At 42.9% G+C, this 24,952-nt stretch overlaps 5 protein-coding genes across 6 annotated transcripts in view; 2 read left to right on the top strand and 3 right to left on the bottom strand.

The window, feature by feature from the left end:
* Positions 1-2,048, bottom strand: part of LOC117652469 (neurobeachin-like protein 1) — a 203,738-nt gene extending 201,690 nt beyond the window's left edge. The window contains exons 1-4 of the mRNA XM_034397414.1: positions 1,611-2,048; positions 1,336-1,537; positions 316-1,019; positions 48-237 (exon numbers count right to left, since the gene is read on the bottom strand). Of these exons, the coding sequence (XP_034253305.1) occupies positions 48-237; positions 316-1,019; positions 1,336-1,537; positions 1,611-2,042 (1,528 nt within the window). The 5' untranslated portion in view covers positions 2,043-2,048. The remainder of the gene's footprint in view (positions 1-47; positions 238-315; positions 1,020-1,335; positions 1,538-1,610) is intronic.
* Positions 2,046-7,657, bottom strand: LOC117652734 (neurobeachin-like protein 1; the record flags this gene model as incomplete). The annotated part of the gene is made up of 14 exons (XM_034397826.1): positions 7,344-7,657; positions 6,701-6,898; positions 6,479-6,628; positions 6,199-6,388; positions 5,997-6,085; positions 4,338-4,487; positions 3,992-4,264; positions 3,668-3,901; positions 3,474-3,583; positions 3,114-3,303; positions 2,642-3,036; positions 2,397-2,561; positions 2,231-2,318; positions 2,046-2,147 (listed from the first exon to the last, which is right to left on the bottom strand). Coding segments are annotated over exons 1-14 (2,394 nt in total), but the record flags the coding sequence as incomplete, so codon positions are not given.
* Positions 7,658-7,781: 124 nt separating this feature from the next.
* LOC117652473 (zinc finger C4H2 domain-containing protein) lies at positions 7,782-10,439 on the top strand. The gene is made up of 5 exons (XM_034397421.1): positions 7,782-7,970; positions 8,258-8,429; positions 8,528-8,706; positions 8,784-9,032; positions 9,128-10,439. The coding sequence occupies exons 1-5, from the start codon at positions 7,900-7,902 to the stop codon at positions 9,255-9,257; spliced, it is 801 nt and encodes a 266-aa protein (XP_034253312.1). The 5' UTR covers positions 7,782-7,899; the 3' UTR covers positions 9,258-10,439.
* Positions 10,440-10,756: 317 nt separating this feature from the next.
* Positions 10,757-23,436, bottom strand: LOC117652470 (aspartyl/asparaginyl beta-hydroxylase). Of its 2 annotated transcripts, XM_034397416.1 has the most exons (19): positions 23,248-23,436; positions 19,554-19,790; positions 18,989-19,195; positions 18,406-18,843; positions 17,763-18,289; positions 17,216-17,309; positions 16,697-16,774; positions 15,748-15,870; positions 15,461-15,672; positions 15,177-15,351; positions 14,713-14,891; positions 14,568-14,612; positions 13,393-13,627; positions 13,202-13,307; positions 12,889-13,123; positions 12,677-12,804; positions 12,458-12,600; positions 12,158-12,380; positions 10,757-12,059 (listed from the first exon to the last, which is right to left on the bottom strand). In XM_034397416.1, the coding sequence occupies exons 1-19, from the start codon at positions 23,297-23,299 to the stop codon at positions 11,909-11,911; spliced, it is 3,588 nt and encodes a 1,195-aa protein (XP_034253307.1). In that variant the 5' UTR covers positions 23,300-23,436; the 3' UTR covers positions 10,757-11,908. The 2 variants fall into 2 exon arrangements, with proteins under 2 accessions (XP_034253307.1, XP_034253308.1); XM_034397417.1 differs by lacking the exons at positions 15,177-15,351; positions 15,461-15,672; positions 15,748-15,870; positions 16,697-16,774 and having other exon boundaries at positions 11,909-12,059.
* An 81-nt stretch (positions 23,437-23,517) lies between these two features.
* On the top strand, positions 23,518-24,913 carry LOC117652491 (1,2-dihydroxy-3-keto-5-methylthiopentene dioxygenase). Its single transcript, XM_034397443.1, has 5 exons — positions 23,518-23,717; positions 23,830-23,965; positions 24,049-24,165; positions 24,288-24,467; positions 24,543-24,913. Exons 2-5 carry the CDS (start codon positions 23,843-23,845, stop codon positions 24,660-24,662), a joined length of 540 nt encoding a protein of 179 aa, XP_034253334.1. The 5' UTR covers positions 23,518-23,717; positions 23,830-23,842; the 3' UTR covers positions 24,663-24,913.
* Positions 24,914-24,952: the final 39 nt, after the last annotated feature.

The following is a 24,952-nucleotide window of genomic DNA, read 5'->3' as shown; positions in this document are numbered from 1 at the left end:
ATTTTACAGTCAAATTGCATTATTTTGACTTAAGTTTCCTGACCCACCTGTGAGCAACATCTGATCAAGAAGCATTGCAGCCACTTCCATAGACAGCTCCTGATCACCAAGAAGAGCTATCAGGCCTGGGTACATACCAATGCCTACTCCAACTAATCCAAGGACACTATCATGCAGGCGTAAGCGTTTCTTATGCGGTTCATAAACCCTATCAGTCCGCAATAATACTGACGTTAACTGAAACAATCATACAATATTATTAATGTTTCCCAAAATATATTTGCTAAAATTATGTCAGCTATAAATGAAACTCACCTTAAGAACCTTTTGCTTCAGGTCCATACTAAATCTACGATCTATGAGCAGGCAATACAAAAGGTCTGCAGCATGAGGTTCAAACAGCAAAAGATACAACTGATCTTTGCACTGACCCTCAAGATGCAGAATGAGCATTTCTAAAACCTCCAGAACAAGAGTTTCTTCTTTTACAGAAGTCAAGAATCCTATGATTGCTGTGACTTCCTTGATGTTGACTTCCTTTGAAATGTAGTATCTTATAAGCCGTAGAATAGCCAGTCTTAGAGCTCGGCCATCATCGGCCCCAACCAAGTCTCCAGGTGCGGAATGATGAGTACGAATAGCATCCAACAAAAATTGAACACCATATCGTTTTCTGAAAGCCTTTCGGTCTTCCTTGATCACAGAAGAAATATACTGAATGTGCCCAATTCTGATATGAAATGGTCCACGGGACCAGATACTGAAGTTAAAGAGAACATGTTGATGCAAAGCTCGCAACAGTGCTGGATTACCAGCATCTCGAGCCATCTCCAGCAGAAGCTGTGCAACCATTAACACATTCACATCCAAAAGTGAAGGCTTGACTTCACTAAGCAAGTGGCCTAAAATTGCAGCTCCATGGTTGCGCAGTAGCTGCTCTTGATTGAGTGGGGATCCAAACAGCAAGTTACGCAGATATGATAAAAACCCAGATACAGGGTTCAGTTCCAGTTTCCAGTCTACAAAGAAACAAAAATACACAGATAAGATAGTATCGAACGTAATCAAGCAAAGGCGTAGTCTTAAAAAAATAAGAGAGTCAAAGTAGACCGTACAGCACACGTGCTGGGCTGCTAGATCGCAGGCGCTGGCGGCAGGGGCAAGGTAGGCCGTACAGCACAACAGGGCCGTGCTGCGGGCTTGCCTACCCCCGACTTCGCAGGCGCTTGGGCGGCAGGGGCAAGGTAGGCCGTACAGCACAACAGGGCCGTGCTGCGGGCTTGCCTACCCCCGACTTCGCAGGCGCTCGGCACAAGGTACGCCTGTTCCACTCACCTGCATACGAGCTGGACGGCAGGACCTCCCAGTCGTCCAAGTCCTCAGAAGGGTGGACGATGGTCCCGGTGCCCGACGCGGTGATGGACAGGCGCTGGTGCGAGGACGGGATGACCGGCACCTCCTCGTCGACCTTGCCCCGGGCGGCCTGCTCCAGGATCGGGAAGACGACGTGGATGCCGCCGATGCCGTTGACGGCGGTCTGAAAGGGAATCACAATGGTGAGCAACAGGCCAACAGTGTGCCACGTTTCGAAGGTGGGTGGGGCGCCTTGCCTTGATGCCCAGGGTGGAGCACTGCGTGGCCACCACGTGGCCGTCGTACTTGTTGCCGGGGGCCAGGTCGAGGCACAGGTTGTCCCAGCACGCGGCGGGGGAGAAGCAGAACACGAGCCTGGCCACGAGCTCGCTCAGGTCGGCGCCCTCCTCGCTGGAGAAGAGGCCCCTCCAGTTGGGGCCCTGCTGGTACAGCAGGCGGGCGTGTGGCGGCGACAGTGCGTCCTGCAGCAGGGCGGCCGTGCTGAGCTGGCCGCGGAGGCAGCCCGGGGACCCCCAGACGGCGTCCTGGAGCCCCGCCTGGAAGCTCTTGACGTTGGGGTCGAGCGGCGCCGAGTTGCGCAGCGGCAGCGGCAGCGACAGGTAGCTGGGCACCTGGTTCATGAAGGAGGGCAACAGGCCGCCCCCCGCGCCCGCCGCCCGCTCCAACATGCTCTGCGCCTGGGAGCGGCGCGACGTGCCGTCACCGCCAGACAGGCCGCCCGGCGTGGCGGCACCGCGCTGGACCACGGACCCGATGGTGCAGTACGTGAAGGGCTGCGCGGCAAGCAGGGAAGGGATTCGTCTCAGTCAACCTGTTATCTGTGTTCATGGGTTTTTACACGTTCCTCTGTACTCACTTCACTCATGGAGGGGAACTTGATGGATGCCGCCAAACGTTGAGAACCATCTACAAATACTTGAATCTGGTTGTGCCCGAAAGGCCGCCTGGAAACAAAAAGTTGTCAGTGGGCCATTGAAGGCCTTGGATGGACACGGAACCCCAAAAGAATTCTAGACATTTACCTTGCCATTGTTATGCAAACTCCAATGCAGTGCCACCTGTTGTCAGCTAGAGGGATGTCTGGAACTGTGGCAGTCAGGAACTCCTTTTTGGTGCTTATGGCTACGACCAGCATACCATCAGCTCGGAAGAAAATTTCCACCCCTGTATTGTTGCTTGTGAGCAAGCTGAGAAGGAAAATAAGCTTGCATAAAATTATGCTCAGTAATAACACTATTTACTTCAATAAAACTATGTTGAAACCAACTTGAAAAGCTGTCTTCTCTTATTAGTTGCATCCACTCGACTGCTCGCATGACTTGAAGCAGGACTTGTTGGGGTGGTTGCAGATGGACTCGCACCCATCATGGGACTAAGCAAGCTGCGGCCGCTCACTACACTAGCTGGACTGGCCACAGGACTGGGGCTAGCAGTACGACTTGCAGGACTAGGTGGGCTTGGAGCATCACATTCAGTCTCACTGTCAAGTTTGACCCAACAATGGAAGCTGAAGCCATACCCTGCACCAGGCCATTTTCGTATTCCAGGAACTGAAAGTCCATCTGTGTCGTTTTGAATGTCAAAGAAGTAGTGGCAGTCACTATGCTCCCCACGACGAGCCACAGCTGAGATTGCGTGCAAGAGCTGGCTCTGATATGGGCACTAGAAACAGGATTGGCAATAAGACTATGATCAACAGAAACTAAAAAGATGTCTCGTCAAAAAAAAATAGGGATTACCTTTTCATCTGGATCCCCTTCCCTTAACAGAAGAAATATGCTCTTGAGTTCAATTGGAGTGATGCAATGCGCCGCAAGGCCTTCGAGAAGTCCCAGGAGCTCGCCCACAGCTGCCCTTGATAAGGAAGTGTGCTGTTCCATCAGGGAGCAGATTTCCAGGATGACTTTGTGAGCAGAGCAAACAACACGGCTGTAAAACATAAATGAATATGTAAGTTTCTTCCAATACAAGGGTTATATTTTCTTATCATGGCAAAAGTTTTAAGTCACACCAATATAAATTTTTTTAAAAATATGCAATTATTAAGAAACAAGCCATTTAAACACATCTGCAGATCACATTTAAATCAAAATTCATACCTTTGGAGAGAAGCATTGCACAATTTAGCAATATTTTCAGCAAGCCAAACTTGATCCACATCTGGAACGGCGGGGAGCCATCGGAGCAATATAAGCAGTGCATGACCATTCTAGAAATTGAAATATCACCCATTATGAGTTAAATTGTTAGGCAAAAAAGAGGAACACTTTTGTGCAAGCAGTTTATAACGCACTTTAAGAGGGCTCTCCGACTCAGTTGAACTAAAACCTTCCTCCTCAGAGGCTAACGCAAGCAATGCACGCAGCAAGGGCCTCTTAGGATCACCAAGAGACCTCAAAGCTTCTGCTAGGCGCGAATATACATCTGCTTTTAACAGGCGCTCTTTAACTGTACTTGAACCAGCCAACAGGGCAGAAACAATGCGCACCACTTCCACTGCCATTGACTGTTTCTCCACATTCTTGCCCTGAAAAACCAAAGACAAATATTGTTCTCAGAAAATAAAAGGTCAAAAAGGGACATAAATTTTTAGATTTTTGCCTAATTTTGGACTTACAGCAGATTCCTTCAAAAGAAGTAAAAGGGCATCTGGTATTTGGCAATCTATCAACAGCTGTTGCATGTGTGCATGCAATGCCTGAGCATGAGTGTAGGATATGTTGTGAGCTTGGGTCCTTTTGAGTGATACGGGTCGTGCCAGTAAAGCTCTCATAGCTGAGACTATTTGAGTAAATGCATGAACACCGTCTGGAGTCCAATTTTCTTCTTTGACCCCACGGAGTAGTACCTCTCGTAACTGCTGGACCATTGTTCCCACCTCTATTTGGCGCTGAAACGAGATAAAATACTGTGTCAATTTAAATGTAATGACATGACTATTGTAGTAAACTCTTGAAAAATACCTGATCAGGCGCTGACTTGAGAAGTACTCGTGCCATCAGTACAAAACATTGCAGAGCATGGTACCTCAACTCTGTAGGGGTGACCGGATTGTCAACAATTGCAACAATCATATTAACAGTAGCTGGGCATATTGCACGGAGAGCATTGTGCTAAAAAAATAAGACAGAAAAATAAGACTTTAACATTTGGTAAACAAGCAGTCCAAAATAAATAGGTACTTCAATAAACCATCAGAAATTAACTAGAGTTACTAATATCATACACTTAAAAATTTAAAAATTTATCTCTACCCACAAGTCAAACTAGAACTGAAAATAAACATTTGACAATGATACCAGCCTTGTAAGCATTTTGAAACTAAGCAAATGGATTTCATGAAACCATACACACATAAGAATTTTAATAAAGTAGTAATTTGAACACAAACAGTTAAGATAAACTAAGATTAAATCAGGGCTTCCATTAACTAGAGCTGACGCCAAAACACTTACAGAAAAGCACTTTTATAAGTGTAAATAAATCAAGTAAAAGCACGTACATACAATACACGTTTTGTTTCTTTTTTAAAGAAAGACATTGAATCAATTCATGATTATGATAATAAAGACAAACAGATAAATGAGGTAGAAAATTAAAGCACACAACACAACACATACATACATACAACTATACTATGTTTCAGAAGCTCCATGTTATGTTTCGTAGAGTGGCAACTCCACTTCAGAAACAGTGCACTGCTTCAAGAGACTTTTGAATCCATGCCACACCACAAACATGCATTAATAGAGGAAAGGCTCTGCTCCAACAAAGGTATGTAGCTGACTCACCCCGTCACTAAGGCAAAAACTGGAACGTGCCTTTGACAGTCCTTTAGGTACCAAAGTGCCTTTATCATTTTTAACAGGCGCTTGCTCTGATAAAGAAGGTAGAGTTGGGAATACAGGGTCCAATTGCACAATAATGCTCTAAAGAGAAAATACCAACACCAAAATGTTAGACACCACCACCAAAATACAAAGAATGTTAATTTTGTTACAATTATTTTGTTTTGTAGAGGACATATGAATCTTAACACCTAAAATAAGACCCGGTTTCCCTTGGTATAAAATTAATTTGAGAGCTGTCCCTGCAACACATGCCACTTGCCAAGTGAAAAAGACCCTCCCCTCAGTCAGTAATTAAAAGTGTTAACAATAATGAGGAATTAGTACACATCCCAAGGCTTCAAGCCAAAAGTGCAGTATAGAAGAATAAAAGTGAACAAAAATCTGGCAGGAAAAGAATTTGCTGTGAAAAAAAAGTAACAGATACAGGTGTGCAGTTGCCCAAAAATGAAAGTCATTTCACCCATGCCAGGAAATATAGAAAAGGAGAGATAGAGGGGGGAGGGGGCGGAGGGAAAGATAAGTTGCAAAACCAAAGTGCAGAAGCAGGATTGTGAAACGAGCCACAAACGTCTCTCAACAGTGCTTCAAGAGGGATAGACTATTTTACACCCCGAAATGTGTTAGGAAAGAAAAACATGACACTCAGTTCTAGTGAGCGACTGGGACCTAGATTCATGATGAAAGTGAAAGAGCCAGAGAGGCACTAATGTATTAGATTTACATGGTTAAGGGATGGAGGAAGTGGGAGAACAAATAATGATAATACAGTACCTGGGCTCCTGAAACCACTGCACCAAGAACGTGGAGAAGTTCTGAGCCCAAATGAGGATAGCTCTCTATCAAGCTGGTTTCAAAACAATCTAGGGTATGAGCACAGAAGAGGGATACAAATTAATTATAAATTTAACATGAAACAAGGTATAATTACTATAACAAATTATGAATCATTGTAATAAAAAACATTCTGACACACCATAAATAAATGGAATGACTTCTACATGTAGAAGAGCAGGTTGGAATGCAATCTTTTCAAAATTGGCCTCATTTCCACGCAAAAAGTGGCGCCAAGTGAAGTACGGATCATACAAAACTTCTAGTAGATGACAAACGGTTAGAAAAAATGAAACACCTGCTTCTCCAAAGTGAGCACTTTCCTCAACAAGCTGCAAATCAACAATAAAAATAAACTGAAATCACCTGGTGCTTCAAAGTAAATGAGGTACATATGCAAAATTTTAAGAAAGTGGGTTCACCTGGTGTATTACTGTAGCTGCCATGCCAATACTAATGGAAACATAATCACAAGAAGCCACAAGAGGAATGTTATCCAAGTTCCGCGCCAGAATAGTAAGGAGATTGATGATCAGTTCGATTTCTGACAATGTTCCACAGTTCAATGTTTTCTGAAAATAATAATTTTTACATGGGTATCAGTGAATTACAAACCACTTGATCACATGCTCCGCAATGCTTACTCTCTCTGTATCTTGTTTGGCCTGTTGCATGAACTGGGTGACAGCAGTAAGTAATTCTTCTGGTAGTCTTGATAGGTGAGGGCCAGCATCCGGGCGGATATCGGTCCAATTTGGAAGGGATGACCAATCCAACTGCAACTGTTCTTCCCATATTGATACGAAGCCTCGAACAAATTGATGAAAATAATCTTCTTCATTCTGATAAAAGAAGAAAACATCAAGTAAGAGTCAAGAGTGATGAATGGTTTAGGGAAAAGGTAAAACCCCTGAAATAAGAACAGGTTAGGAGACACTCAGATGGAGGTTAACACAGATATGCGGGAGCACTTCAAACAGAATTCAAATTCGGAGTAGAAGTTACTAGTTGGTTTAGTCATTTCTTTAACTGTAATGAAAGGAAGGGGATATTTCATGCCGCTAATAAATGACAACCGAGCATAACCCTACTTGTCAACTACTGCAATCGTCATGTTTATTGTGATGTGGACGCATATTATGAGTGTGACAGTGCACAGAAACACAAAAACACAGTTATATATTCGTCCTCAGACCATCAAATCTTGATTTATAAAAGAATTTATGTTTAAAAATTGTAAAATACTAATGTACACGACAACAACTGTTTTTGTCTATACTTGAATACCTTTGCCTTATAATGGAGCCATAGTTGATAAATGTCTCTCTTAACTTCCATTCTGTCCATGATAATCACTCATAATTGATGACTAAATTCAGAAATCATTAAAACTCTTTCAACTAAGATTTGTCAGAATCAGCTAACTAAATAAACATGCCCTCTGTGCCCAGCTGATCGGTGGGGAATTACAAAGAGAAATTTCCCTCGTTCGCAATGTACCCGCTAGCCAACGCAGATGCATAAATAATGAATTTGCGACACTTTCGTGCTTATTTATCTCATAAAATTCCAATAAAAATTTAAACGATGTGGTCACATTATGTCGAATTTAATGATGGAAACAATTTGTGACTGCAGAAGAGACTTGTCATGCTTGAGGTGGCTACTCCGCCCATGTCACGGCACCTCGACACCTTTTGCACTTCACCACGGCCACCTGGAACCTCCATGCGGTCACACTGGCCGCCATTTTTGTTTCGTGCTTCTGTCAAAACGAAAAGGGTCGGTGGTAAACAAACAAAGAGCCTCTTTTATCGAAGGATATTTCACACATTTCGTCGAAATGCTGAATAATATGGGATCCGCTGATGAGCGTACTATTTACGCTAAACTGGAGGCGTTAAAGGAAGTAAGGTAAGATTATATTTCGTCGAGAATAATGGATTCTAGAGGCCGGCTAGGTGTAGTCTTGATTGATCGTCGAAAAAAAGAGAAGTATAAAATCTGTTATTATTAATATTTTTGTCCACGATTTTTGTGTTTACATTTGCATATCAAGCAGAATAATTTCAGTGCAGTTCATTTTCATCAAAAGCTAACATTCCTCTGTAGAAGTACTACTCTCCACACGGTTTTGTGGTTTGCAAACCCCCCCTTTTTTCCCCTTTTATATTCTTATTATACTGTATTTATATTTTTAGAGCTAAGACTATGCAGTTGGAGAAAATGAAACTGCGCATCTTGCATGAAGTGGAAGCAACTGAAGCTGAAGAAAAGTGTCTCTCTGAGTATAAGCAGGAGATGGATATGCTAATGCAAGAAAAAATGGCGCATGTCGAAGAACTTCGTCAAATTCATGCTGATATTAATGCTGTAGGTTCATCACCTTGAATGAATTCAATTTAGTGTTTGACTTACTTACTCAAGTATCTCATTCATGCTTATGATCTATTACCATGAAACAATTTTAGATGGAAACTGTCATCAAACAAGCTGAAGAGTCGCGAAACAGAGCACTTGATACTGCGAAGCGTATTCATGATGATTATAGGCCTCTGAAACATGATGTTGATCGCCTACGCCGTGAGTACCTAGGCCTTGATCGCTTGCCAGATCTTCATGAGGAAGAAGGAGATCTCATTTCACCTGAGTAAGTACTTTTCTATTAATTCTTGATAGTGCTCCATGTTTGACCAGTATTTAATGTGACCTGCTCTCTTTCAACAGCTACTTTGACAAACATGTCAAGACTTCTGATTGGCGCGCTCCAGATGTGCGCGATGTTGAGCAAGCAAGCATGGCAAGTCTTGCAATGCACTCCCATGCTCACAGTCATCCAGGTCACCATCCCCACTCTGCTCACCATGCTCCTGGCGCTGGTTTCCTTACTCCTCAACAGCCACTGCAATTAGTCCAAGGCAACAAGGCAGACAACCGCCCAATGCCACCAGCTCCAGGGCCTGCTCCAACATTTAGGTATATCTCTTTCACCAGACTTTGTATTGCATTATGCCACTATCTGTCAGTTTAAACTCGCCAATCTCATATCATCCTATTTATTTGCTTCACAGGCAACAGCCTCCTCCAATGAAGTCCTGCCTATCATGCCACCAGCAAATTCATCGTAATGCTCCAATCTGCCCTCTTTGCAAGGCCAAGTCCCGCAGCAGGAATCCTAAGAAGCCGAAGAAGAAGGATTAATCATTGCTTGTCTTTAATCACTTACGTATTTTCTGCTGGAAGAAGCTGCAATTTCATTTCTTACTTTGTTCTGAGCCCACTTTACAGTGGCTGGTGCCAAATGATTCTAATATTTCTGGTGCCAAATTTTTCTTCGAATCTATTCTGGGTTTCATATTTTGCTGTTATTCAAATAGAGTATGTGTGTTTGAATTTATTGTGGAATATTTGAGACATAACGTGGACTGCCCTTTGCATCATGTCTTTGAATCCATTTTTGGTAACCATTAATAATGATAACAATACAGTACCTAATTAAGATGTATTATGAAACAAGGATCAGTGGTTTGACCGTTCTTATCTTAGACAAGTTGTACTACTTGTTTAGCTGTAAGAATTTTATTGTTTTTGTTAACTCTTTCTTGCCAAAGAGACTTCATAAACATAGACTTCAACAATTTTGTGATTTATTTAAATAAATTTGATTAAAATATTAATTTACTAATATACAGTAAGTTGTTGTTTGTTTGTTAATTTACTTTCTGAATTTGTTGCTAGTGTTCAGGGTTGGTACTCTAAGCCATGCTTGTTTATGTGGCATCTATGAACTGAATGTTAACCTTCCAATTTAACTTTGTGACTTGCTGCTCAGTCAAGCTGACGGGCAGAAGCTTACAAAGAATTTTTATTTGTTTTATAACTTTTAGATGTGTATTCTAGTTTTACAATTCATTGGAAGTTTTGATTTCAATTTTGTATTCCTTTTAGTTTACAATGGTCTATATAAGACTAAGAACAACATGCCAATACTTGGCTTGTCTAGTAAAATTCTACAAATTCATGAGTGAAGAATTTTGCACTAAATTAATCATGCTAGAAATTTGTAGTTTAGTTGCATGCGTGGCTGGTCATTTTTCATCCAATGCATTTGTTTAATCATTCCCTTGTTGTTTCTGCCATGAGTTTGACAGAAATATCTCTTACATTAACCAAGGCTTTTTTCAGCATGTAACTGTAACAAGGCTTCTCCATTGGTGAGGTCTCTTTGTTTTCATTATCTGTATTGAAAGAGTAGGATTAGATCTGATCTCTAATAATAAACATTTGTATGTAAGTGTGTTCTGTGTAATGGCATTCGTCAAGAAGGTGGTGCTTCTATACCTCTTCTGGTGTCTGTAGCAATAAAATGAATCAATTTAATAACTTGTTTTTAAAATATTGCCCTGTGTAAACTACATAGCATTCATGGTATGAGTAATGACTCAGAATGAGTATCCAATGAAGGTGCTCTTCAACCACTTCCCCTCTGTGGAAAATGACAACAGCAACTTAAAGAGGGTAAAGAACCTCCTACCTTTGAAACCTAACCATTCAGCTCTATAACCACTCATTTGTGGATTATTTTGGTCAAATACAGATAGGTTGACAAAAATTTAAGGTGATCCAAAAATAGGTTGACTCAGTGACCTCCCCAGCAAACAACTTGAATCAGCCAGAGGGGACAATAACAAAGAGAAACATAAGCAGATATAAAACGTTTATTTTCTATAAAAATCAGATGTTTATTGGTAATCCTCAGTATTGGGCATTCGAAGTTTGATTTTTACCATTACATACATTAAAGGCACTTAGGTCTGGTAAAGCTAGTAGTACTCTCATGAGTTCTCTTTAGCAGACTTCATACAACTGGATTTTTTTGATTGCACTCTCACACTTATTAATTTTCACAAAAGTCTAGGCTCAAACCCTATGGATGATACTTCAAACAGCATTTCACACATAATCAAACATTAAGTTCATTTCATCTTTCTTCAATTTTCCATAGCTAGAAAAAATAAATGTGTCACTTGCAATTTTTCAAAGATACATTTATATATACAAAGAAAAACCACACTCACACCTTAAAAACTAATGATGCTTTAAGGCACTGCAATGACAACAATATGCGACACCCCTGTTAAACTGATGATACAATGTAAACAATACATATTCACCAACTATTTTGTTTCTTGTTTTGTTTGTTTTGTAAGTTAAAAACCTAATCACATTTACTTTTGTCGATGACAGTACAATGAACAGCATATGATTTTAGGCGGAAACTCTTCTCTCCTCAAAACACTTTCACATTGTTGTTACAACATATATCACAGGTTATCACACTACAGGATCTACAAAATAAAATCTTTACCCTTCTGACCTCAGGGGAAAAGGCATAAACTCCTAATCAACTACATTTGAACAGTCAGAAAAGATCAGATAGAGGAGAATCAACTCCAATAAATACATATGACAAAGTATTGAAAAAAAGATAAATAAATAAAAAATAAATTTCAACAAAAAAGTTTATTTGGTACAGACTAGTGAAGGATTTCCAACATCTGCTATAGAAGCGGGATGCAGAAAATTTGAGAGAAAATGAATAGTTTGTTGGGCATCAGCACACTACTCTTTAGCCCTCTTAACAATGAGGGCAGTATGTCCAAGTGCAGCTGTTGAAGCACAGTTGCAAACAAAAAAAGTTATCACAATCCAGTAAAAGTAGAACTCAAAATGCAATGCAGGAATAAATATTGGTGGGAGTATGTACTATTAAGCCAAAAGCATGCCTTTAAAACCGTTCAGGAGCTGATAACATGTACTTCAGTTCAGAAGTCACGTAATAAGTAAAATTTTTAAATGGCAGGTAAAGATCTTTGCTCGCGTTCAGTCAGCTCTGGATGCCAAATATCAACAATTAAAACCAGCCGCGTTGATGTACCGTTATGCCAAACTTCATGTTCAAAGCTATCATCAAACACAAACATTTTGCCCTCCTGCCATGATCTGCAAAAGGAGAAAAGAAAGTAAAATAATACATCAATTAAAACTTGGCAGAAAATATACTACCAAGATGATCTAGTGTTTGGAGGGGTGAATGCTACCTTATCTCGGATCCAACTCGTAATGCAGTGCCTGATGGTACAACTAGCCCAAGGTGAGCTCGAAGGCGACAGTTGGTTGGTCCACAATGAGGCCACACATGTGTGTCAGGCTGCATTACACTGAATTTCGCCTGCCCTCTGCGACAGCCATGAGCAGCAGGGAACTGGGAAATCAGTCGGCATGTGATTGGTGCCCTTTTACAATTTGATGTTATTTGTTGGCCTACAAAAAAACGACATATTAAGTTCCCCTCTATCAAACTTTGTAAAAAAAATAGTAAAATTTTATAACAGGCTTACCTCTTGCATATAATTCCAGTTGTTTCCAAATACCCTTGTCTCGTAAATTTTCTGCTTCATCCTTAAATCCACTAGCTGCACTATGGGACTGCAATATCGCCATTCCCTCATCCCGTATTTCCTTCCAATGTTCCTCAAACTTTCTGTGATAATAAATGAAAGCATATAGAATTACATTGAATCAAAATGCAGTCAAGGAAGAAGAAATATTCAACAAACCTCAATTCTCTTGCATAAGTTGTTTGTTCAAGTGTCCACCATGGCCGGGCTGTTAGCCTGTCTACATTATACAGTGACCTCTGAAATTTTGATCGAAAGAGTCCCCTATCAACTCCAAGCTGGTATACCTGGACAATACAATAATAGTTCAAGACAAGATCAAACCGTAAGCATAAGAGAAAGATAAAGATACCTCGTGTCAACCCAAATACCTTTTCCGCACGTTTGGGTAATCCAATACGATTGTAAGCATCACCCAGATGGAATAGAAATCGAGCATCCATAGTTCCTGGCTCATTTGAATCAATGCCTGCCTGCATGTAACGAGATCCATCCTCGTTATTGTTTTCACTCGTTTTTAGAATAAATCCATAGTGAACCAGAGCAAAACCATCAGATGGCCACAACTGCAGCGTTTCTTTTATAAGCTGTTTAGCTGAAGGGATCCTAAAATAAAATATTGAATAATAACAATGGTAATATCTGCTTTCCAAGTCATAAAGTTTATGATGACAAAACCAATACCTTCCCACCATGAGGTACGTAACAGCTAGGTCATTGCGATGTTTCGGATCTTTTGGAAATCTTGTTATTAACATTTTGTGGACAGTTATGGCCTGACCATGTTGTCCTGTAACAAGAAACAAAATCATTGGAATGAAGCATAAAAGCATCTAATTTAACACAACTGCAAAGTAGATTTTATCTTAATTTACCTCTAAATCTCATTCTGTTAATGCAGCGATCTGCAGTTTTCAAAAACAAGTGATCACTGACATCTTTCCTTTGCAATAAGGACAGGTAAGCTCCAATTGCCTCTTCCAGTAACTTATTACTGTGTTTCTGCTCAGCTAATTTGTCCAAGGCTCGGGCTTGAAGAGATAAGAGGTCAACTGCTTCTGGAGTGTCAGCAAGAAGGCTATTCACTTGTTGCAATGCTGTTTGTGGGTTCTGCATAGGTAATTGTGCAGGAAGGAAAGGAATGGGTGGTAGTTTCAAGGGATGCCAAATTAAAAACCACAAAGAAAAAAGAGAGAGGGAGAGTGAGATTGACATGTTAGGTTGCCAATTTTGATTTGATTGCAAATAGGTATTTTAAAAACAGTTCAGTAACAGATGAGGTGCAAAAGCATTTCAAAGTATGAAATAAAAGGCAACATTGGGAAGGATAAAGGGAAGGGGGAAAGGGAAAAATTCAAACACTTGTTAGTAACAATAACGAAAAATAAAGCTGATATCAGGCAATGAAAAGCACACTTCCTCCTACAGAAAGTAAGGATGTTTTGTGGGTGCTAATAGAAGAAACTGTGGTTGTCATTGCATAGATTTATGACTCATTATTTTCTAAACAGAACAAACACCTTAGAATGTATGCTACATTTGTGTAATTTCACAAAGCTAATTTTTTAAAAAAATTTTTGTTTGGTTTCATTAGAAAAAGACAGATTTAGGGCAGAAAGCTAGTCCTAGACAATGACAATACTACTCTGACATAAACAAGAGCTAAACCAGGCTGAATGCATGAGAGGATCTAAAAATTGCAATAACCATAAACTCAGTTATTAAATTCACACATGCTAACTCATTTTCATCATGCTCTACAACATAAGCTAATAAAAATTGGTTTTAAATGTGAAATTTCTTAGAAAACTTATTAAGTAGCAGAACACTACAAAGCAAAAATCTGGGAGGGTTTTGAGATGACTGTAAAGAGGTAAAGGAAAGTGGGTGCATAGGAACTGGTTACATGATGAATTCCTACATAAGGGTAGAATCCATAAATATGGATACACAAAACAAGATCATTAGCAGAGACAAAAGTCTGCAGCAGATGCTAGCTTAAGGACCCTGCCGTAATAAAAATTACAAGTTATTCATGACAGCAACTCACCTCCTCCAACTGTGCCTCAAGTGCATCAAAGTTACGGTCCTCTTTCTAAAAAAAAAATAAAAAAAAGGTAAAAAAATGAGTAAAAATTAAGCAATACCAATAGGCATGATTGTTCTAATTGAGTTTCACAAAAAAATCTTCTCACATTGGAGTTGGATGATTGGGTGGTTTCTGAAGGGAAGTCTGGCCCCATTGGCCACATAGACTCTTCATCTGCCTCTTTGGGTCCACCAGTCCTCCTTAGAACTGGAGCTTTCTCATCATCTGAAATTTCCTCACCATCTGAAATTTCTGGTTCAGAGTCTTCTTGAGCCTGCCTGATATCTGTAGGATCAGTGATTATCATTTAAAGGGAGGACAAACAAGATACCCGTAAGTTAACACACGGACTTAATGATTTTGTGACAATTCTCCCAACATGATGCTCATTTATTTTAAATACTAATAGTCAATGACTTGGTACCAGTACTTATGCGCTCTCTTTTTACCAAATAATCACAACACAATGAGAATAATGCAACTCACACAAAGAGTGTCTAATGCTTAAAATTAAACACAATACAGTAACTAATACCTATATGTATTAACACTTTTGCCTGAGAGACTAACTTTTCCAAGGGTCATGAGCATGTGGAACATATTCCTCTTCTTCTTCATCTTCTAATTCTTCTTCCTCTTCATCTCCAACTTCCTCCTCTTCATCTTCCACATCTTCATCATCATCTCCTCCCACTTGATCCAGATGTTTTTTAGGTATTGTTGCAACATTATACCCAAATTTTTTCTACCATACAAAATCAGAGAGATTTTATGAGAAACAAGAACCACATACAAAAGCCAAAACCATCTCAAAATCATATTTTTAAAAATGTGCATTATGAAACGATGCTTACGTCAAACTCTTGCTCTGGACCCTCATCCTCATCTTCCACATCCTCTTCATCTTCCTCTTCTTCTTCTTCTTCCTCTTCATCAACATCGTCCTCCTCTACGCTTCCTTCCGGTGATAACTTTCCATACTTTCGAACAAGAGCTTCCCTCACCATATTGGTTTGCAAAGGATCCTCATCTTCCTCCTCATCATCAAACTCTTCATCGGAATATTCTAGGGCACAATGCAAACATATTTCTTGAACCATATCCAATTGAGAAAGTTGAATAAACTAGACATTAAATATACCTTCCACATCATCTGGCTCAGGTATGAGATTTGAGGAGGCTACAGAGGGAGGAATTAATGTTTGCCTTCTTAGCACTGCTGTTGATGGAGTGGTAGGCTGCAAAGTTGTGGCTCCTGTTTCATCTGATAAAAAAAGTTGCAATTTTAATGACTGCTATGATTGAATAAAACACAAAGATTCTCTTGTTTTACTAATTTACAAATATGTACTCACTATGCTATTGGTTGTAGCGAGTTATTATGTGTTAGACGAAGAAGGCACCTGTTAATTGGGAGCCAAACACACTCTTATCAAGAACAAAGCAAAATCCAGTCATCTCTAGAAAGGCCACTTTTCTAAAAGAAAAACCCAGTAAGTTACATTTAAGAAAGTATATACTGCAAGAGTGGGAGAAACACAAAAAGCGTAAGTTATAAAAGCGAAAAATTTCCCAATAAAAAGGACAGGAGGATGCTACATGGTTGAGGAACGATGGCTGTAACTCCTTTCCAAGCAATTTTTAGGCAGTGTTTCCATTGACATATTGTACATTAGCAACACATTAGACTGAAAAGAACAGGCCCCTTTCTCTCAAAGCACTTCTTCACAAACCACAAATTTGATCAAAAGGAATAATTTTAAAAAATTTCTTAACATCTGATTTATACACTTAATGCTGCAAAGAATAGTACAATAGTTGGGATAAATACCTAACATTCTATGGTGCATTCTTAAGTACTAATAACAAAATATGAATTGAATATGAACAGCTTACAATACTCAAAGAAAGGAGCTACTCAACTGATTAAGAAATGAAATCTACTATCTACACACATGCTGACAGTACAATAAACAATGCACTTTGAAGAAAGAAGGAAACAGATGTAGCTGGGTTTCATTTCCAATGTGTTAATGCGAGGTTTGTTCACACAATGCATAAGCAACAATGATAGGCCCACTTATACCGACCGCTTTCGTTCCATTTCCTAACCAACACCACGTGGGCCACAATGATGATGGCAATCCCAACACCAAATTTAAGCGCCACTGTGAACACACCAACAACAAAGACTTAATATGCAGAAGACGAAAGGGGGCGATTTAAACACAATTCAAGATATAATAGGAAGTAAAGACATTCAGAGAGCAACATTAACTTGGAAAAACTAATAATGGTAAATACAGTGCACTGTCAACATGTATGAAAGACCTACTGATTAAACTAAAAGGGTGTCTTATTTTATGACATCTCCAAATGCACAGAGGAAATTGTAAATACAAATAAAAACGTGAAATTTAATGTACATAGGTACAAACCCAGATCAATTTTTTGCCTTCAAAACCAAGAAAAAAGAAAACAATAGCTTCATCCAATTTTCAAAAAAAGACAAAAATAAAATATATCTATATAAATGAGCATCATGTTGAACAGCTTGATATGACAAGCACATAATGATAAATCTTATCTTAATTAATTCTGACACTCACGTCCTATAGGCTCCAAGGGTTCACTCTCCTCTTGGGATTTTTCTGGATCAGCAGATTCTGGAGCATCCAAAATTTCTTCAAAGTCATCATCGGACTACAACAGAACACAAGATAGTTGACAATCAATGCAAGACAGTGCAGAAAACAGCCAAAAAAACTAAACCATTTTCAATGCTTATGCATGAGTTTTGAAATTGAAAAACCACAAGTGGAACAAAAGTTCATCCATATTATGCACAAGCAGCAGAAGCTAATAACTAAACAATTTAAATCGTTATGAGTAAGAAGTGAATGTTATTATGAATTAATTGAGTGGCTTGTCAGCAGCATCAGCGGGGTGGGCAAGAGACACACACATTACAGAAAGAAATAAAAACATCTAGCTACGGTATGCCAGCAAAACACGATTATGTCATGATTATTTGAGTAGGCATGCCTAAACCACCTAACATATCTCAGACTGGTTGATTAGTTCTATCAAACAAATTTTTAATGTGAGCGAGGAATCACACAGCACACCATGGCTGGAGGTGCCAATCCACCTCACCTCAAGTTGTTGCTCTGTTGAGGCATCGTCCTCATCTGCTACTGGGCTAGCATCTAAAGAATCAAAGTTGCGTTCAGCTATTACCTCTTCATAGTCATCAACATTTCTTTTGTCATCATCATTATCCACATCATTGTCCTCTTGTATATCATCATCTTCTTCTTCTTCTCCATCATTTCCTGGTTGATCCCCCCTCATGCTGAAATCTTTGTCAATGTCGTTTTCTGCACTTTCGGCATCTTGAGTATCATCATTGTCATCAGTATTATCATCCTCATCTGCATTGTCATTCTCCCTAGAATTGTCATTGTCTTCATTACCATCATCATTGTCTTCTTCATTATTATCTAAATCGTCTTCATTATCCAGACTAATATCTTCTCTTTCTTCACTTTTGTCATCATCACCTTCATCACCACCGTCATCATCATCATTATCATCATTTTCATCATCGTCATCTTGGTTATCACTATAGTACCCTGCATCAGAACCTTGCCCTGTTGATTCATTGATATCATCTTCTTCATCTAAAAATACACGAAGTGTTGTAAAACGGAAATACACGAGCTAAGCTAAAAAATTTAAAAAAAGAAGGCCGAGAAAATAATAAAAACTGAAGAAATTATTCTCCCTGCTTAGTTACCTTGATCAATATTACCCTCGGCAATATCATCATCAGTGTCTTCAGTGACTTCAGCGCTGGCAGTCACTCCAGGAATCTCTCGAAAAATAAATTCTTCTTCAGCACTAACATCATTCTCTCCCACATTATCTTCATTCCCCTCAGTTTGTTCTTCTGCCGACTCAGGTTGATCTTGATCTTCATTCTCTGACTCTCCATTATCATCTTCATCATTGTCATTTTCATTCTCATCATCTTCATTTTCTTGTGGATGTTCTCCATCATCTTGCTCCTCTTCCTCTTCATTGCCATCCTCTTCATCTTTGTCACCTTCTTCAAGATCATTGTTTTCATCCCCATCTTCCTCTTCACTTACCTGAGGCTCTGAGGCTACGCTTCGAGCAGATCGTGCTTCCTGCTCCTGCTCAAATACTGCCGCTTCTTCATCATCCTCATGTTCTACAGAAAAAAGGTAGGGTGTTTCAAAATTTCTACTCCAAATAACTACAACCAACTTGAACAATAACCATAAAATGTAAATTTCAATTTATTTAGCTTATTCAAAATTTTAATGTTATGAAGCCATTGCCTATTATTTTCTCACCTTCATCTTCCTCATCATGATGCTCGTCCTCTTCATCATCATGGTCTGCATGTTCATCATGGTCATCATGTTCATCATGGTCATCGTGTTCGTCGTGGTCATCATCTTCGATTGCTGCATCATGTTCATCATCATGTTTGTCAGGAGGAGAATCGTCTATCCACCCTTCGAGCATTTGGGACCATGGTGAATCAGTTGCAGTAGCCACTAAATTGGAAAAAAATTTGTTAGTTTCATGATTATTGTATTTTTTTTTTTCAAAAGAGGCACTAGCTACAGAACGGTCAGAAAAACAATAAAACATTCTACAACACATCGAAAGGCCAAAAGAACGTGAGCTCTGTTCCGAAAAGCCCGCAGTGTCGCCGTGAACGTTCTGAACGCCTGCGAGGCAGGCTCTCCCGCCACTCCGGTGTGTCACGGGCCGGCCCACCTCACAGGCGCTCTCTTGGCTAGGCTTGACGTTGACGGCTTGACTTGCCGGCAGCCCAACGGGCGCTATCTCCAGGCCCTGGCTGGCCCTGGCCCTAGCGCTATCGCGTCGTCAAACAAACGCCGCGCCTACCTTCGCTGGAGCCGCGGTGCTCCGTGATGATGAGCCCCACCATCACGGCCAGCGTGGCCAGCAGCAGGAAGAAGATGATCTTGGCGCAGATGTTGCCGCCCAGCCGCGACTCCTTGTACACGTGGATCTGCTCGTCCGGCGACGCGGCCGACGGCGAGCTGTTGCCGCCATTGTTGCTGCTGGACACGATCACGGGCGGCTCCTTCTCGTACACGAACGGCGGCAGTGAGGGTTCATCTGGAAAAACAACGAATCGGGGTCAACGCGGTCCTGCCGGCGCCGTGGTTGGTTTATGCATGCGCGGCGACGCGGCGACGCAGTAGACAGAACCCGGGAGTCGTTGTGGTCGCTCTGTCTCTCTCGCACCAATACGAGGCGCCGTATGAGTGCGAGAGAGACAGAGAGACGAAAGGGTACGAAAGGGACTCTCTGCAGGGGAATGGACCCGCGCAGCGTCTCGAGAGTCAGAATGAGTTGGCCGGTAGGGGAGGACCAGGGCAGGGTTGTGCGAAGGCCCTAGGGGTTGGGAGTGCTGATGCCACGCAAGGCCGGCCACGCCACGGGCCCAAGAGACAGGGACAGGACGCCGTGGACGGGGCTTGAGAGACGCCAGTGGACGCCAGGCGGATGTAGTGGCGGCGTGGCGGCGTCGTAATGCGCCACGCCACCACGCACCGCCGCGCCACGCCTGAGCTCACCGCGGCGTCGCGTCGCGGCGTCGCGCGGCCACCGCGCGCGTGCCCCGTCTGCGGCCTGCGGGCGGGGCGGCGGGGACGTGTAGGGCTGTCGGGGTTGCCCACTGACACTAGCACACGTTGACCTCACTGTGATGCATTCGTGAGCAGCGCGGCGGAGAGAGCGAGGGTGCGCGGGGACCTCATCGAGACCAGCCAACGATAAACGTTACGCCTCGCGTGACGCGGTTTGAGCTCCGAGCTCGCCCTCTGCTTCGCACCTTACTTATTGCAACGGACAACAACTACGTGCGACAGCATCGCTGCAGCATTGGCGTCCCTGCTAAAAACGGCAACGGCGACAACGTTTGCAAAAGGAATTGCAAGCTGCTTGGATGCAGCCGGCGACCGTACAGACCTCGGTACAGACTATCATACAGTACAACGTCCGTCACCCGGTCGCTGCCACGGCTGCCTAGGGAGCGTCAAGGGCTCGCTGCCCGCAGGCTTGCCGCAGGGAAGGGAGGGGAAGGGAAGGCGGGTCGTCGAGGGCAAGTCAGTCCTCTGCTCTCTCCTCACACACCGTGCTACGCGGCGTGGCGGCGTACCACCGCGGAGGTGCTCCGCGCTAAGAATAGCGCGACCAGCCTGGCCGAGCCTGGCCGTCCCAGAGTGGGCCGCCGGCCGCCGCGCCCCTACACGACGCCGCGGTCCCCGTCCCCGCCAACCAAGCCGCCAACGTCCCCCAGAGGGCCCACGGGGTTCCCTCAGGGGGCTGTTCCCGCACCGCGTTCGGTAGCTCCGTCCCTCTCGCACCCACGCGCAACGCCCCGCGAGTACGAGGGAGACGGAGCGCCGAAAACGGGATGTTCGGAACCCCTCTGCTGGCTCGTCCGCGACTGCGCGGCCGGGCAGCCCGCCAACGGCTGCCGCCTTGTCTACGCTCTACGCGCTGCGTGGCTCCACGCCGGGTACATCGGCAACCCCTGCTGGTGGCCGTGACGCCGTGCTGACGGCGCTGACAAGCAGGGAGGAGCCTGGCGTCGAGCCTGGCGCCGCCGCCCTGCGTTCTGCGTCTCACTGCGGACTGCTCCGTGAGCCTCCGAACTGACGCAGGACGAGGGACTGACCTCGTCCTGCGTCGATAGCTGCGTGGGTGTGCTCAGCTGTCCGCGCGGTCCGCGGCCGCGGCCCGCCCACGGCCTGTCACACAGTGTCACACAGTGTCGCACAGTGTCACTCAGTGTGGCGAGGTGGCGGCCTGCAGCGCCTGCAGTGGGGCAGCTGCTGACGCTGTGCACGGCCTCGAGCGGGCTTGAGGGGTGCTCAATCGCCGCGGGCTCGCGCCGCGGCACGCCACACGGCCCGCGGTGCCACGGGCATTCAGTACCTTCACCTTCACGACCAACAATAAGCAGTTCGCTGCCCTCGAGGCCCACAAGCACCCACAAGCCTAGCCGCAAAGTAGAGCAGAGCCAGCCAACGCTCCAAGCGGGGAGATCGCCAGGCCCTCGAATTCGGGACCGGCGGTTCACGGTTCGAATACCCGCCACGTGGGGTGGTTTTCTATTTCGAGCGCACCCCAAACCCTAGAAAGCGCGGCAAAACCATCGACTGCTTGTGTCTTTGTTCGGGGCAGCTAGTGCGGTGTGGGGCATGCGCTGCGGGCGCCGCTCTTGCCCAACCAAATCACTGCCGTGAATCGCATGGCTGAAAATTGCAAAACCCGAAGGGAAGGCATCTGGGCACCCCCTCCCAGCCCCTCCCCTTCGAGCCAGTCAGCCAGTCGCTTTGGCAAGGCGTGCTCGCTCGACACGAGTTCAGGGGACGGTCGCGGGATCCCAAAACCGTGCCAAAAGCGCAGAACGCGAAATGCACTCCCCGAACAAGAACAAAGTACACAAAGCGAAGTGAAGCGCGAACCGCCCTGCCATTGTTCCTTGTTCCGGCCTGGCGCCACTTGGTTGGGGCCCGAGCGCACCGCGCGGGCCTGGGTTCGAACCGGTGCCCGCGAGGGTGCCCGCCACCCTGAAGGTCCCCAAAGACCCACGTGTTCCACGTGGCGCGTCCCCTATCGTCACCAGGACGTTTGGGTGTCCCAGTGTCTGAGTGTCACTTGCGGCGCAGAGGCCTGGAACCGGAGCCCTCAAGGACGCGCTATACACCGGCAGTGTCGCATTTCTCCAAGAATTAGCCGCCGTGTCACGGTGTCGCGTCCCGTCCCGACGGCCACCACACTGGGAGGCTTCACTTCTATGGGGCGAGTTTGCTTTTCAAGGGGAAGGTCACCGCGGGCATGGGCACCAACCCCACTCCCCTCTCTGAAAATTTGGAAAATTTGAGAGGAACTGTTAACTAAGACCTGATTAACTACAATTTCAAAAAACTTACTTTCCTAAAAAAAAGAAAGTCTTGTTGAAGAAGCTTTTGCAGCACACAAAATTGTTTACTAATTGGAGTTTCCTAACAAAATTATTTTTTAGAAGTCAAGTTGAATTAAATGAGGTAAAAGTGACCAGTCCAAACAAAATTATCAATTAAAAATTATGCATAAAATTTCCTGCTCAATTTGAAAATTCGCTGAAAAAACTCCGTAATTTTCTTGAAATAATTGGTGTACAATATTGTCATAAGCGCTGAGATAAAGCTATGCGAACCTAACGTGTCACAAAATTTTAAATGGGTCAAGTGTTACTTTTCACAGCTTCAATTCTTGAAATAGATAAAAGGGCTTGACTGAACTAGTTCCGCAAACTATAGAAACCTTAAGTCATGTCATGGTTTTTGAGGCAACAACCATTTCGTACTGAAACCGTTCATGTTGTTTAAGACAAATGTGTTGCAATTTGGAACATTCATCACTAACAACTAAACAAAGAGACAATCAATTCCATTAAGATTTTATAAATTACCTCCCTGAAATAAATGCCTATAAATCACAACTGTTTCCAGAGCTAAGAGTATTGTTATTGGCTACCCAAGATGAAGCAACTAGTGGCTTAAGCACAAGAATGACTAACCTTTCTTTTTCTTTTTATCCTTTCGCTTCCTTGGTTGCACATCCCCAGACATGTTCCAGAGGCCTCACCGGCCAATTTTCTTCTTTTCTCTCAATAAAACTCGAAAGGACTTTCTGACGGAACAGGACACAAGTACTGCTCACAAAATTACATTTGAGACTGCCGGTCCCCGGCCCCTCTCTACTTTCGTCTACCCACTTCCCCCCTTCCCCTTTCCCTTCCCTTCCCTGGCACAGCTGTCGCCTGCTCGGGAATCGTTCGGGTGCCGTCGGGCTTCTTCGGCAAGAGCTCGAGAGCAGCAGTTGCGCCCTCTTCTGTAAATTAACTACACCACGCCACGCACTTTATCAGTGCACGAAATTTACAACTTGTCCTGTCGCCTCTGTTGGGGTTAGAAAGAAGCAGCCTCTAGCAAGTCAATTCTAGAGCAACAAGTACATAGGTGTCACGTCGTCTGCCACTAGCTTCAAGTAAGTGACATTCAATAGTTTCAACTGCAGTGTTATGTAATGTTCAATATTGTTGACAATGCTAATCCATTTGTTTATTTTTACTTATTTCTGTATTTATTTATTTTTACAGGGTGTCATTGAAAATGGTGCGAGCATGGTACATGGATGATTCGTCTGAGGATCAGAGACTAGAACATCACCGTAACCCTCCAAAATTTATTGAGATTCCACAACTCTGCAAGTCAACAGGTGTCGAGCATTTCAAGGTGATTTTAAAATTGCTATTATCTTCATACAATTTCTGTGGCACATAGTTAAAAATGCGACAAATGTATTCTCTGTTTTCTAGATAAAACATGATTCATTTGAGACCGACGATGTCCTTTTAAACCTGAAAAAGGAACGAGGGTACACTTACGAAGATGAGTTCCAGACTGAAGAGAGCAGACCTGACTATGAAGCAAAGGTAAGCATCTGAAATTTTCATTGATTTACGTATTGTTTTGCACGAATATGTGCTGTCAGTTAAGTGGTCAATAAGCAGTTGCAATATTTTAAAATACTAACAATTTTTGTTTTTACCAACAGCTCCGAACGTTCTACACTGAGCACATTCATACTGATGAAGAAATTCGACTGTGCTTGTCTGGTAGTGGCTACTTTGATGTACGTGATGCAAATGATGAATGGATCAGGATCGAAGTTACACCTGGGGATTTGATTATCATTCCCAGTGGCATCTATCACAGGTTTACTTTGGACACAAAGGTATGTGCCCTCTGCTTTGCTCATTCATGAAAGAACTTTATTTGATGTGTTTGACCATTTTTATCTTCTTTGCAGAACTTTATTCGTGTTAAAAGGTACTTTGTGGGTGAGCCCATTTGGACACCTTACAACCGACCTGCTGATAAAATGGAGGCACGTCTAAACTACCTCAACAAGCTGAAAGCTGGATTTTAAGATTTATTTAAATCCTCAAGTGGCACCAAATTTCTTCAGGATTTTTCAATTTTGAGCATCAGGGTACTGCCATTAATTTCTGTCAGATTTTAGTGTGTAAATGAAATAGCACCAGTAATACTGCTAGTAACCATTCCATTGTGTGTTTTTTGCATATCTCTGTAAATAAGTAGGTGGACATTGATTTTTGTCATCTCGAGATGCACTCTGTCAAATTTTATTGGTATATAAATTGTATGTTGGTAGCTGTTTTTTTTTTTTTTCAAAATGCAAAAGGAAAATAAAATAGA

This window comes from Thrips palmi, unplaced genomic scaffold (genome assembly GCF_012932325.1).
Source record: "Thrips palmi isolate BJ-2018 unplaced genomic scaffold, TpBJ-2018v1 HiC_scaffold_7, whole genome shotgun sequence".
Classification (NCBI taxonomy): Eukaryota; Metazoa; Arthropoda; class Insecta; order Thysanoptera; family Thripidae; genus Thrips; species Thrips palmi.
Note: the sequence above shows the minus strand (reverse complement) of the source record. Positions and strands in the feature narration are given on the sequence as shown.